The 14,538-nt window shown below is 40.0% G+C and overlaps 2 protein-coding genes across 10 annotated transcripts in view; one reads left to right on the plus strand and one right to left on the minus strand.

Annotated features, from left to right (window-relative positions):
- The window catches only part of LOC133484564 (serine/threonine-protein phosphatase 2A catalytic subunit alpha isoform-like), an 8,838-nt gene extending 2,910 nt beyond the window's left edge, over positions 1–5,928 (minus strand). The window contains exons 1-6 of one of the 6 annotated variants that reach the window (XM_061787353.1): positions 5,691–5,928; positions 4,834–4,952; positions 3,221–3,430; positions 2,942–3,115; positions 2,762–2,851; positions 1,877–2,038 (exon numbers count right to left, since the gene is read on the minus strand). In XM_061787353.1, the coding sequence (XP_061643337.1) occupies positions 1,877–2,038; positions 2,762–2,851; positions 2,942–3,115; positions 3,221–3,430; positions 4,834–4,935 (738 nt within the window). In that variant the 5' untranslated portion in view covers positions 4,936–4,952; positions 5,691–5,928. Of the gene's footprint in view, positions 1–1,876; positions 2,039–2,761; positions 2,852–2,941; positions 3,116–3,220; positions 3,431–4,307; positions 5,656–5,690 lie in introns of those variants that run through there. The other 5 variants (XM_061787355.1, XM_061787357.1, XM_061787358.1 and 2 more) reach the window with 5 other exon arrangements.
- Positions 1–14,184, plus strand: part of gcna (germ cell nuclear acidic peptidase) — a 20,331-nt gene extending 6,147 nt beyond the window's left edge. Inside the window, exons 2-15 of one of the 4 annotated variants that reach the window (XM_061787346.1) lie at positions 3,990–4,054; positions 4,305–4,396; positions 7,160–7,265; positions 7,355–7,535; positions 7,621–7,693; positions 7,793–7,842; positions 9,657–9,720; positions 9,804–9,859; positions 9,941–10,366; positions 10,565–10,721; positions 10,824–10,968; positions 11,062–11,197; positions 13,308–13,512; positions 13,600–14,184. In XM_061787346.1, coding sequence (XP_061643330.1) covers positions 7,164–7,265; positions 7,355–7,535; positions 7,621–7,693; positions 7,793–7,842; positions 9,657–9,720; positions 9,804–9,859; positions 9,941–10,366; positions 10,565–10,721; positions 10,824–10,968; positions 11,062–11,197; positions 13,308–13,512; positions 13,600–13,846 — 1,842 coding nt within the window. In that variant the 5' untranslated portion in view covers positions 3,990–4,054; positions 4,305–4,396; positions 7,160–7,163 and the 3' untranslated portion in view covers positions 13,847–14,184. Of the gene's footprint in view, positions 1–3,989; positions 4,055–4,304; positions 4,397–6,455; positions 6,587–7,159; positions 7,266–7,354; positions 7,536–7,620; positions 7,694–7,792; positions 7,843–9,656; positions 9,721–9,803; positions 9,860–9,940; positions 10,367–10,564; positions 10,722–10,823; positions 10,969–11,061; positions 11,198–13,307; positions 13,513–13,599 lie in introns of those variants that run through there. The other 3 variants (XM_061787345.1, XM_061787347.1, XM_061787348.1) reach the window with 3 other exon arrangements.
- Positions 14,185–14,538: the final 354 nt, after the last annotated feature.

Below are 14,538 nucleotides of genomic sequence, written 5' to 3' on the forward strand. Positions count from 1 at the left end.
CATTTATCTTGCTTAAAATTCTTTTACATCACAAAAATATGGCATTTGAACAGGGCTCTGTATACATTTTAATATCCACTGAAGCCTTGTTCCTGTTTTTGTAGTCTGCCCGGTGAGCCTACAGCAGTGATTCCCAACAGGTGTGCCGTGGCACATTAGTGTGCCGTGAGCGATCTTCAGGTGTGCCATGGGAAATTATCAAACTTTACTTAACTCCTCAAAAAATTATTCATTTCCAAGAAATAATGTATCTTTGTTCCTCTATTTATGCCAGTGAGGCATAGTGACACAGAACAAATAAATGCTCCTCAATTAGATGGCAGGAAGTACATAAAGTAATTAATGTTTCCACGTTTTGTGACATATTTGTTTGTTGGTGTGCCGTGACATTTTCCAATTGTAAAATATGTGCCTTCACTCCATAAAGGTTGGAAATCACTGGCCGACAGTATTGTGCTGTTTAACAAGTGGAAACAATATAAGAATATTTCTTGGAGCTGAATTTGCCTTCGTTTGTTATTTTACAAAGATTTTATTTTGTAAAGATTGGATTAATTATGTTTTAGATGAAGTGATACTGTTCAGCAGTATCTGAATTGCACATTCATATTTTATTCAGTTTATTTTATTTTATTTGACGTTCATGCTCTGATTTAAAAAATTTGAAGTTACTCAGGAGTTACTCACGACTTGAATATTTTTTACATTGAGTAGTTTTTTACTCTTAATCAAGTAATTATTTGGAGGACTACTTTTTACTTTTACTTGAGTCATATTATTCTAAAGTAACAGTACTCTTACTTGAGTACAATATTTGGTTACTCTACCTACCTCTGCTCACACTGTAAGTCCAGGTATCACTGTATCTGACACATTATGTACAATCGTTGAAGCTCCAATACAATAGATGTATCAACAAATCATCCTTTACAAATAATGCTCAGTTTTGACGGATACTGCCACTGACTCTTCATCAGACAGGCACCTTCGATAAATGTTTTTAAATCTCATTTGTATACTTTGGCTTTCAACCTAGCATGAGTTGTTGATTTTTATTGTCCTTTCTGTCCTTGTGTACATTATTACATTTTCATATTCTTACTTGTTTTGTTCCTAATCTTTTATGTAACCCCTCATATTATTCTTGTACAGTATACTTTGTTCGAAGGCTGCTGTTTAAGTAACTTAGAAATAATTTGGATTTCATTTGACATTTTCAGAGAGGTATTCAATTGACAGGGCAAGAAAGTGGACTAATTACATGGACCTTAAGTTGGTTATGAAGGATATCAATTAAATAGTTCAATGGCTTTCCATAGCAAGGTGATGTTTTTAATACAGTCGTCTTATTAGCAGCTACAGTAGCTACATGACATTCAAAGTACTCGGCACACCTATCAGTCTGGTGTAATACAGTTCTACACGACTGCAAATTACAACCAAGAATTATGAAGACATTGTGAAATGACTGCCTCTCTCACAGTGTCATTGAGATTACCTTATTATCTCTATAAAGTCAGAATTCTGTGTACAGCTTTTTGATATGTTAGTCGGTCAGAAAGTTGTAGCCAGTCACTGTATAAGTAAGACAGAAGCAAAACACTTTTGTTGAAACACTTTTGTGGTAAATATTTACGTGTGCACATCAAGAATCATAGACAACGACAGGGTGCCCAGTTCTAGTTTTTAGCTGTTGAAAAGTCAGTTATTAAATTCATTTGAGCTGACCTTAAAATTGGAGTCTGGTTGTTTTATTGAACTTATACTGTTCATATACCATATTTAAACAATTTGGAAGGATACGTTGTATTTATATCTGTAAAGTCTGAATTTTTGATACAGCGCGTATTGGATCCCAATAGATTTCACCAGGTACCTCCATTTCCAGCTGGTGGGCTCGTGAAACTAAAGTAAGGCCGTTTGCATGGTTAAAAGTCTCTGAGATGTCCTGGCCAAAGGTGTAACCGGCACCACGGAGAGAGATGTCCCATCCACAGTGCTCATCTGGATCGGACCATAACAGGTCACACATTGGACCCTAAAATGCGGAGAAAAACAAGTCTTGTTTATTGTACTTGTACTTCCGTTTCCAAACATTAGGGTCCAATAAGACCACATGCCCCTTAATATATATATAAAAAAAATTATCTCTAAAACTTATTGGTATGGTAATGTTCAAAGCATACTTTCTTATCCCAACAGTTGATTAAGCTTTAATGATGGTGACACTCTAAACCCAGCACAGATATCAATACAAAATATGTAAAATTGTCCATCCCTTTTATTTAATCTACAATAAATAAATTAACCAATGATATGAATGAAAGAAAAACAAATTGGGTGGGGGGGGGGGGGGTCAGCTTAAACAATGCAACATATCGTGAGCCTAATAAAATAATTGCCTACATCATTTTTAGGAGTGTGACAATATCAGTAAAAAAATACAAATGTAGCTAAAAATTGTGTTCCCCCCCCCTAATGTCTATGTATATTCTCAGCCATCCAGTTTATGGTAATTGGCAATGGTTGACTCGAGGCAACTGGACTTATTTTTTGTTGAATTTTTTTTTCTTCCTCCTGTTTTCAAAACGTTAAAATATGACTTAGGCAAATATGTTAATAGGCTAATAAAATATTACAAGACTCTTGATAATGTAAAAGCTCAATGGCCGAATTAAAGAATGTAGCAAGCTATATGTGGCCCCTGTGCCGTACTTTGCCAACACCTGCCTTTGAAGTTCCAATGTAATGTAATTCGTACCTCGTGAGGAACCTCCTGCAAGCGATCCAGCGCTCGGATGTTTTCCAGTGTGACTATTGAAGGAGACAATCCTCCATGCAGGCACAAAATCTTTTAAAAAAAATGTTTTTTTTAAAAAGAACATTGACTTTACGTGCATTACCGAGACAGGGTTTACCAGGATCTTGTACAGATTCTCACCTGGTTATCTACCAGAGCAGTCAAGGGCAAATAATCGAAAAGATCAGTAAAGTACTTCCAAACATTGGCATTTCCATATTTCATCAAGCACTCGTCGTAGAAGCCGTACACATGCGTGAGCTGTCTCGTCTCATGGTTCCCTCTCAGAATGGTGATTCTTTCACGAAATCTGACCTGGGGGCCAAAATGTCAGCAGCTCAACAAATCAGGCAAAGGTGCTCTCCTCCTATTGTAGAAGAGCAATCATAGTGCGATCGCTGCAGTGTATCGTTTTTATACCTTCAAACAAACAAGGAGTGTCACTGTCTCCACAGAATAATTGCCTCTGTCCACATAGTCGCCCATGAAGAGATAGTTGGTGTCGGGGGACTTCCCGCCAATCTTGAAAAGCTCCATGAGGTCATAAAACTGACCGTGAACATCTCCACAAACCGTCACCGGGCATCTCACCTCCTGCACATTGGACTCCTTTTCCAGGATCTCCTTAGCCTTGACATGGAGTCAAAGGAAACAAAAGAATGGGGGACACCGTGATGCAGTGTGGGTGTGGGCAGCATACATTTGGGACTTAGACAAGCCTCCAAAACACCAACATTTTTAAATATAGCATATGCCTTTCCATGTTCATCAAAAGCTGTCTCTATGTACAGTAATTCACTCAGAACCGGCCAGGGGCATAAGCAAACTAAATGGCTTTTTTTTTTTTTTTTTTTTAACACATTAAACATGTAAACATTCTGGGAGAGGGCACCAAATCAAATTCTACTTAAGGCCTCACAAAGCCTTTGGCCAGCACTGAATTATCAATCAATTTTCTATAGGGATTCTTTCTCATCATTAGGGTTGCGGGTAAACTGCAGCCTATCCCAAATGACTTTGGGTGAGAGGCAGGATACACCATGGAGTGATCGTGAGTTCAATTGCAGGGGTGTTTCTAGACCCCCCGGGGATCCCAGGCAAGGATCCCCGCTTCCCCCCAAAACAAAAACAAGCCTGGTTGTAAGGGGGACAATTAGGAAGACTCCTAAACCCCTATGTGTCATTGCAGTGTCTACGTCTGTCGTTCCACCGCGCCAATATCAGCCATTTCTTGGGGCCTCCCAGCAATAGCAAGTAAGTAGCACTATGGGGAGGATTCCCGACCTGTTGTCGTAGTGTTTAAAGCAGTGCCATTGTTTTGCCATTGATGTGGGACAATGTCAGCCATCTCTTGGGGCCCCCTTCAGCTCAGGGCCCTACAGGCAATTGCTTGGGTTCCCTGCCACATTTTCAACATCTCTGCAGGGCGCACACAGTACAGACTAACTAAGAAACTAAGGTAAGATGCATTTTGTGTGTGTGTGTGTGTGTGTGTGTGTGGCAGTACCTGGAGAAAACCCATGGAAGCACAGAGAGAACATGGAAACTTCACACAGGCCTGAGCAAAGATTCAAACCCAGGACCTGAATGTCAACAGTGAGGCAGTCATGCATGCTTTATCCAGCTTTCCATTTTTCATGAAATGTCCTCATTAGGGTCAAGGGTGAGCTGGAGCAAGCCTAGACTGGTCGCCAGCCAATCGCAATAGACAAACAACCATTCACACGTGTGGTGGGCAATTGAGACTTTTCAATATTAGCCTAAAAAGCAGGTTTTGGGATCTGGGGGTCCTTACTGCGCACAGTAAGGACCGGGCCAAGAGTCGAACCTCTACTTCTTGACTGTGAGGCAGATGTGCTAACAACTGGAGCAAACAACAACAATAAATAAAATAAAATATACAGTAAAAAGAAACACAATTTGAAGGAACATAGTAACTCAAACATTGACATTATTTACTTTACAGTGCAATAAACGCAGCTGGTGCAAATGGATCTCAAAATGTAAGGTGCCTTTCCCATAGCAAGTCCTACCCTTTCACAAAGTTCTTGGACTTGATTTTCCCGCAGTTGCTTGCACTCATTGAGCTGTTCAATCCACATGTCCAACTCTTTACTGACTGACTTTTCATCCATGTCCAAGTTGCTGCCTCCTTTCAAATCCCAAAGGAAAATCATGAGGACAACATAAACGGGTCATACTAAGTCCAAACAAACTGGGTGTATGTTTATTTGAGCAATGTTCAGCCCGTGTCATCACTTCAAGGGAGATGATAGCTTTTGTTTGTATTATTACGTCATAGAATTAATGTCACCCTGACGTGCGCTCTTTTGTTGGGTCGCCTGCCCTCTCCTGGAAAAAGTGGAACAGTCATGCTGCGGATAATGAGAACAATCGAATCTTTGGCGGGGTAAAACAAGAACAATCATTTGTTCTCTCTATTTTCACTTGGCAATTTAAACACGAAAAAGTGACTTCTTTGTTGTTTTAAATCTGAAACCAAAAAAACTAAATTGGAAAAATTGAAATTTGACAGACATTTGGCATTATCGTAATAATAATAATAAAAATACACCAGCAAACACAAAATATTCCACTTAATCCCATTTCTTTTTTTTTTTCAATGTTTGCCATGCGGTTTTGTACTGTACTTGGGTAAATACATTTATGCATTTTACATAGTACAGTTACACAGATGCTCCTAGGAAGAAAATGAAATGTGAAGCACGTTTTCTGTATCCAGCACTGTGTCCACGTTCAGCCTTATTAACGTCATTTATTAAACAAAACAAAAAATATATATATATCTATATTTAGGGGATTGAAGGATACATGTCAAGACGATGGATGTTCAAATAAGTAAAACAGTACTTAACAGAACAGTACTTACAATGACATTTTGATCAATTTAGATCATGCAGACTTTGCGCCTTCGGGTAAAGAATAATGAAATATGCTTCTCGGATACTTTATCGGGATGGAGAGCTTGACTGAGCAGTGGACAAAGACAAGTCGTCAACTGGAAGGAGCCGTTGTGTTTAGAATTCAGACAGCCTTCGAGCGGGCCAAAGATGTCACCATCCTTCAAATGCAGCCTCCGACGGGGGGGGACATTGAATGGAGACACAGCCGATTAATTCAGAAGCATGACTCGGTTGGGAATATATATCTATATCTATATATATGTATCTATATCTATATCTAGATATATATATATATATATATAGACATATATATATATATCTATATATAGATATATATATTTTTTTTTTAACGGCGGAGGACATCTAATCTAATCTCGTCTACTAAATATGACGTCACGTCATTGACGTGTCACAAATGAGCAGTCTGCGTGGCTAAATTATTACTATCACCACAAATGTCCACTTTACGCTTTATATCTTAAGAGGGATCATATTAAAGTCAAATATAATCAACACAGTTACTCTTTACAACTTTGCAGCTGCAAAGACGATCGTGATTGACCCGTTTTGAACGTTGCCCCTGCAAACATGGCCGCCACGGAGGCACGGCATTTATTCGTCTTGAGCTAGTGCGCTGATGTGTCGACACCTGTGACGTAGCCTACAAATCAGGCGGACCCTGTACAAGCTCTTCCGTGGTTGGTCCTTCACTGTAAAATAAAGCCTGGTCTCATTGGTCCATTAAGAATAGGAAAGGCCACGGGATTCGAATTTGCAGTTTCTATTTATGTGCCGTCGCCCCTTTTTCCAAGCCGCCGAAGAAAATTTCACGGTCGCGGAACAAGTCTTTGCAAGCGTTTGGGTAATTCTCAAAACTACCTCAGAAATAACAACTGAGTCGAGTAACGTTACTTTGGTAGAGCACATATAGCACCTTTCATGCTAACTAGATCATCTACACAGTTGTCTTTTTCTTGTTGACGTTGTTAGCTAATGGCATAATTGCCCAAGTCATTTTTTTTTTACGTTTTCGGAAAACAAGAGCAAACAAGAAGAGTACAGTTGTCGCGATTCAACCTTTGCGAATTACCATGACCTAGATGACTCAGAATCTACAGTGACAGAAAAGAAAAACACAATAATTAGCGAGCACATTAGTGTTTTTTTAATTGAGATTGTGCCAGTAAGCTAAGATGGTTTAGGCTATTATGCTATTTTATTTTGCTTCACCCCCCTCATGTGTCCTTACCTTTCCCTAGTCACCCTTTTTCCCCCCTTCCCCACAGTAAAGCGACTTTAAGTATTATGAAAACGAAGTCTGATATATTGTCATTGTTATTAGGCTAATTTTAATTTCCTTTCTTACTGTATGCTTGTTGACATATGAAAATCAAACGAAAATGTGATATTAAATGACTCTTCCTGTTTTGTGCAGTTTTATGGCGGAAATGATGAATGATGATACTCACAAGTTATTTGAACGAGTTTCCAAAAAGATGGGCTGGACGGGGGACGATGGGCTGGACATTGCAGAAAAGAAGGTTTGTCATTGGTATTCGATTAGTAGATGTAATGTGTTGCCTGCATTTGTATCTGCTAATATATGTTAGTTTTTCCTTCCTTTTTCTAGCTGATTAATGTGATTGGGAAGCAACGCCGTGGTGCCACAAGTGGGGATCATTTTGGAGACCAATCAGTGTCGCCTGTCCATTATCTCTCTGAGGAGGAAGACAAAGAGAACCAGCACTTCAACGGCAATGTATACAAAAACCCTGTTTTGACTGACTCCAGTGATGATGAATTTGACCAACGTGAGTGAGATGAAACCTTGGAACCGCATTTGAGCTAGTTTTACGTTATACGAAATCCATGAATACTGTTTGTTACATTTCTTAGTTCTTGTGAACTGGGCCACTCCAAAAACTAAATGTGCCTCAAAGAAACCATGCAGTTCTGTGAAGACAGACAGGTGGGATACAGTATTTTCACTTTGCTTTTGCATACAGTATGTTGTATATGACCTCACCTTGAAAACCACTTCTAATTTGTTCTTTCTTTACAATTCAAGTGTTTTTACAGTAAGCTCAGATGATGATGATAGTGGCGGTTTTGAAAAATGTAAGTTGGCTTTTTTAAATAGATTTCATTCATTCGTGCATTATCTGATGCAGTGGTTCTCATTTTTTCTTACACACCACCAAAAGAAAATACTCTCCAACTACTACCATAATGACCAACATTTAAATACAGTAGTGTAGTAGGCCTATGTGTGCATCAACATTAGATAGTTTAACATTACACCCATCCATCCATTTTCTTTACCGCTTATCCTCACTAGGGTCGCAGGCTGCTGGAGCCTATCCCAGCTATTTTCGGGCAGGAGGCGGGGTACACCCTGAACCGGTCGTCAGCCAATCGCAGGGCACATAGAAACAAACAACCATTCACACTCACATTCACACCTACGGGCAATTTAGTGTCTTCAATCAACCTAACATTACACCAATTCCGTAAATACTGTTTATTTCATTCCTTTGTTTCTTTATTTCACTCCAAAAACTAAACATACTTCAAAGAAACGATGCAGTTCTGTGAAGATACACCTGTAGAATACAGTTTTCATTTTGCTTATGAGTTGTATAAGGCGTCACCTTGAAAACCACTTCTAACGTGTTCATTTTTCCAATTTGTGTTCTTGTAGTGAGCTCAGATGATGATGATAGTGGTGGTTTTGAAAAATGTAAGATGCCTTTTACTGCATAATAGTCCATTCATTTGTGGATTATCTAATGCAGTGGTACACCAAGTACCACAAAAAGAAAATACTTGGCCTTCCAAGTACCACCATAATGACCAACATTTAAATACAGTAGTGCAGTGGGACTAAGTGTTCATCAAAAATAGATGTTTTTATCCTAAAAAGTATAATTAATATTGTTGTAAGCCACTGTAGCATTATGCAGTTTGAACATTAGCACTGTGCTTTAAATATGCATCCATCCTTTCCATTTTTTCACTAGGGTCAACGGGTGAGCTGGAGCATATAGCCAGTGAAAAGGCCCCTCTGACAGCTACTTCTGTTTGACCCAGTTTTGCATCCACTTTATCCATATTTGGCTAAGACTGCCCCCTTTTCTATGATTGGTTACCTCAGTGTAGAAGACCGACTTGAGAGAGCACGTGTTCGTTATTTTGACAGCGCTGGCTCAGGAGCGCAGAGGTAGGCGCAGATCTTCGCTAGTGATGTAGATAAGATCTAGAAATTCAAATCACCTGATTTCAGGCCTCTCGGTAGAGAAAACGTCTGAAGGTCAAGAATGTGTGGACAATTTGAATTTATATTTCACAAGTTCACTGATGTACCATAGAGACAATATTACATCCCAACTACTAGAAAAAGTTGAATTGGCAAAATACGGGACCTTTAAGTAACATGTTTATTCATTTGATTGTAGTTTGCAGTGGTGTATAATTTCACAGCATCACACTGAGAATTGCTAGTTTGGCCCATCTAACACCACTACAAACCACAATCATAAATATCAACACCTCTCTGACTGTGTCAATAAAAACTGAGCCTTATCTCAGTTGTCCAGATTTTTTGGGTAGGGCTAAAACGGGGTCACGCTAACATCACCAGGGAACAGCACAAGTCAGCCCGCCCCACTACATGAATACCAAGTGCCCTTATTCCATGCAGTGGCCATTTGACGGAATTGCGTGGCACTTTGCCAGCCCAATAGCAATCAGAGTAGCTTCTGGAAGTCCAGCGCAATGTCGTTAGGGTTGTCACCCAAACAGTGGCCCGCTGCACGTCACGGGGTGAGGTGTGCACCCTTTGGTGGACAAAGCAAGCTTGATTAATGGCCCGCTGAATTGAAATTATTCACTATCGTATGTGACATAATACTAATCTTTCTGTGTATATTTAGTTCTGCAACGTGTGAAAACTCCAACCAAGTCCAAGAAAGTATCAGAGAGTGAAAGTGAGGACAGGTGAATATTTAAATTGTAATCCAAATTTGTATTACTTACAGTTGCGGCTCTAAAAATCTTTTAAATCTGTTTTTATCCAAAAGCCTTACAAATTTCATTGTGGATGATGACTTGGTTCAGACAAAATCATCCTCTAAAGGTATTCTTACTGATCTCATTAGCACTGACTTTTCTTGTCACACTACACAATTGTGATTGTTTCCTCTCTATTATCCTCCAGTGCCTAAGAAGAGCAATACTCTGGCCACCCAAAATAAATTCAGGAGACCACTGTCACCATCTCAATGTGTCTCCTCGGTGTTCATCAGTGACAGTGAGGATGAGGATGATAATATTACCAGCAAGACCACTTGGAGGACTCGCCGCTCAAAGCCAAATTCTCTGCCAAAACCTAATGAGAACAACTCCGTGCCTTGCGACCAAAAGTACACCCCACCATCACCGTATTTGCTGCCCGTCTCCTTCGTTTTTCCTCGGCCTTCCCACCGTACTGCAACGTCTCCGCTTTCTCCCAAGCGGACACTTTCAGCTCCTTCCAAGCTGGAGAACTCATCCAGTTCAGAAGAGGACTTCATGTCCTTACTGGACAGGCTTAGAAAGAAGAACACATTCACTGGTGCTATGTGCACACCGAAGACCAACAAAGGTGCAAGAAAAACGTATCATGTTTGTTTGGGAGTAATATTAAAGTGTTTTTGTCACGCCATCATGCCTTGCTCTCGGTGGACATATTACATTGTGTTTCTAAGGGGCACATAGTAATCATATGATAAATGCTCTAATGCTCTGAAACTGACCATTTTGGTTGAATATCTGCCGGCTCCTGTTTTTTTTTTTAATGCAGAATTCAGTGAGGACCCTCCTGTGTCACTTCCCATACAGCAGCTAGCTAAACCCAGGTCATTAGGTGGAAAAACTTTGGATGCAAAGACTCCTGGGAAAAGCACCACCTTAAAGCTGACACTGAGCCAGACAGAGCCCAGAAACACCTCCATCAGCAGGTACATCTTTATTAAATTATTTTCTTGACCCGAGACTGAAATGCTTTCACATATACTGTACCTACAACAGTTGCTTTCTTTTGTTGTTTGTCTTTCCTCCAGACTAGCATTGTGCAAAACCCCAGGTTGCTTCTTAGAGTCCCTATCGAACCCTGCCTCCAGTTATTGCCATTATTTTAAGCAAAAAAAGGAAGAACTTACAAGCAAACTGTACCAGATGTACAACAGCAGTGTGTTTGATGGAAAGGTATAGTAGTTTCCCCTCATTGCATCTCTTTAATGAAATTTAGCATTTTGTATGACTTATTGAATTATTTGTTTTCTTGACTGACCTCTCTAGCTCCCCATCAATATGTCTGTGACTTGGAACAAAAAGATGCGCCAAACAGCAGGCTACTGTATCACTGGACAGGAGCGAGGTAGCGGGGACCGTTACGCTCGCATCGAACTATCCGAGAAAGTCTGTGATTCTGCAGGTAATCCTTTTATTAAGGTGGTTCTACTGTTTAGCCAGAAAACTATCACATGGTATGTAATGTGTAGATCAGTGAATAGTTGTATCCAACAGAACGCTTGGGGCCATAGTCTCCCGACACGTATTCGCCCATCCAGACACACCCACCACGCATAAACTCTGAATGAATGCGGAAACACAAAAGAGGCGTGATTTGACAGCTGAGGCTGTGTGGAAAGCCGGCAATCTGTACTTTTCCTCAGACTTGTGAATTTAATATAAATCCTTGAAAAAGCAAAAGCACACTTAAAATTTTTAAATGCCTTATGTAGCTGATGGGTAATTGGTCAGTTCCGCCCACTCACACTTTGTAAGAGGGCATGTTTATTTAATCTAGGGATGTCCTGATCACTTTTTTTGCACCAGAGTCCAAGTCTTTGATTTTAAGTATCTGACGATACCGAGTCCCGATCCTATACATATAACTACCAAAAGTCAACTTTTAATATTTAAAAGAAAAACCAAAAAATAAATGAGTAACAAATAAAATATAAAAAAATACAAATAAACAATATAGATATTTAGCAAATACAAATAATTTTGGTAATCCTGATTAACCTAGAACAGGAAAATTTCAGTCTGATTACATGTCAGACAGTCAGGGGGGAAATGACTGTCTCTGCTGTTCCTGCTTGGCCTCTTAGGGGCAGTGTGGTGCAATGCATGCATGGAGCTACACGTTTGCAGTAAAAAAAAAGAAGAGAAGAACGTTACGATAAAACTTTAACACGTTTTGCACAGATTAGGAAGAATATATGCCTGTGAGTATTGTTTTCTTCTCTGTCTGTATGTGTTACTATGGATTTTATGTATACATATTTGTTATTAGAATGTAAATCCCACCCATGATCCAATGCTAATTCAAGCTAGCCCATCAGTGGGGTTTTCCATAGCCTGTTAGCATTAAGCTGGCTATTTCTAAAACAATCGTGTGTCTTGTATTTAAATATACAAATTCTGGACATTCTTTTTGTTGCGTGTTTAGTTTAAAAGTAAACTAACCTGGGTTGTCAAATAGTTTAAAGCACGCTCGGGGAGGGCAGAGATTGTGTGTGAGTGTCACGGACCCACAGAGGCACACACAAGAGTCTGCGTGTCACTTTCAGTCACTTATACCTGTACTAAAAATACCCCGAAGATTTACATTGTTTGATATAAAATAAAGCTGTTACTGTTCCATTTGGCAAGATCTTTTGACGTTTGGATTATTTCGTCACTTTGTGACATTTAAAATGTCTGAAAATCAATAAACAAGCTTTTTTTACCCGATCTAGATTGGCTGAAAATCACATGAACGACCCCGATTTTCGATCACGTGATCATATCTGGACAGCCTTAATTTAATCTGTATGAAAAGTAATTTAATCAAAATATTGTACTTACAGTATGACTCAATGCACGTTTGGAGGTGTATCAATAAAAAAGGGGGTATGCCTGCGGTTCCTAACAAAAAAACCTAACTTTTTTTTTTAATCTGCACGAAAAGCGTAGTGGATCGGTGAGAAAGGTCTTGAGAAACTCTGTGCCCTTTTTGGTTGACTAAGGGGGGACTTTTCAATACTAAAGGACAAAGGATTGCAAAACAGTCAAATGTTATGCCTGCAATTAATATATTTGTTGTAAGTATTAAGAGACTGGGGGGGGGGGGAAGTTATTTTATTCATTATATTTTTTTAAATTAGTTGGCCGATTAATGGGTTATCAAATTTTTTTTTTCTGCCAAATGTCAGAATCTGTATTGGCCTCCAAAAAATCCATATCGGTCGTGCCCTAATCATAAGCACCTGTCAGGGGGTGTTTCGTCTGGCTAGAGAGCGAAGCCTTCATGTCAATAAAGGTGTTTGCCAATGTTGCCATACCGCACAAGACTGCAGTGCAAAATAAAGAGAAAATAAAATGCACACAGGAAAATATGGCCCTTACTGCACAACAGACATTAACCCGGTAACATTCATCATCAAGTTTGGAGATCTTTGTTGAACGTTTGTTTGCAGGTCTCTGAAATTGTAAAGTTAGTCATGCATAGTAGAATTTCTCCCAAAAATTTCGATGGAAACGTCCGGCCCTCCTAGATCGCCTCCGAGACACACTGATCCATGAGATGTGCCATGCTGCGACCTGGCTGATCAACGGCGTGAGGGATGGACACGGAAGCATATGGAAGCTATATGCAAGGAAGTCCACCCTGGTGCACCCTGAGCTGCCGATGGTGAATCGCTGCCACAATTATGACATCAAGTACAAATTCCAGTACCAGTGCACTGGCTGTCAGAATACGTATGTGACATACTTCCCTTTTTCAGATAAAACAGGCATTTCATGTGACACCTACTTCAGTGTTAATAAGGCTGCGGTTGTCTGCAGGATCGGGCGTCATTCCAAGTCCCTGGACACCCAGAAGTTCGTGTGTGCACGTTGCACCGGTAAACTCGTCCTGCTCACATCAGCCAAGCCTCGTCCTCCTACGCCTTTCGCCAAATTTGTGAAAGAGAATTATGGGTCTGTACGCCAGCAGCTGGCAAAGCAGAGCCATGCAGAAGTCATGCGGAAACTCAGCAAAGACTTTGCCTCTAAGAATAAACTAAGTGACTTTCAAAGTTCCGACCTCTGAGGTAAGTGGAACATAGCAACAGAATGACAATAAAACCTGCTGAATATCTGCAATGTCCTAATAACAATAACTTGAGAGCAGCTATCAATGTTTTTTAGTGAAATGGTCATGGTTGAATGTGTCTGTGCAGTTTAGGTTCGTGAGTAGAGGTTGTGAACTTTTATATATGGACGGCAGCTAATGAGTTAGTTGCCCTGTGTAGGGAATTGTATTTTATTATCGCTGCTCAAATTGTCAAGTTTTAACTACAAATAGTTTTTGTTTATGTATCAAAATTAAAGTTCATTTCATTGAAATAATAAAATTCAAAAAGCCAACAATCAAGTGGACTTCTATGATATAGTATCACACGAGTTTGTTTGGTTTATGCAGAGGAGAAAAAATTAAAACTGTCCATGTAGAACTAACGAAAATAGCGGGCGCCTCCCTGGCACCCAGGGACGGAGAGCAGCCCTGGGACCGGCATCCCCCAGGAGGGCAACACTGACACAACCAGACCCAACAGGAGGAGGGGGAAACAGGCCCCGTATCCCCACAGGCCCACTTCTCAGATCCAGAAGGACAGGGGTTCAAGTGCATGCAAGTGACCCTATAGTGTGCACAAGGGTCTAAAATGACAAGATATGATTTGGTCACATTACATTGCTGTATGATGATCATTCCAGGCCAAAAGAATCAAGCTTCAAGTGCTA

The sequence above is a fragment of the Phyllopteryx taeniolatus genome, chromosome 10, assembly GCF_024500385.1.
Source record: "Phyllopteryx taeniolatus isolate TA_2022b chromosome 10, UOR_Ptae_1.2, whole genome shotgun sequence".
In the NCBI taxonomy this organism is placed as follows: domain Eukaryota; kingdom Metazoa; phylum Chordata; class Actinopteri; order Syngnathiformes; family Syngnathidae; genus Phyllopteryx; species Phyllopteryx taeniolatus.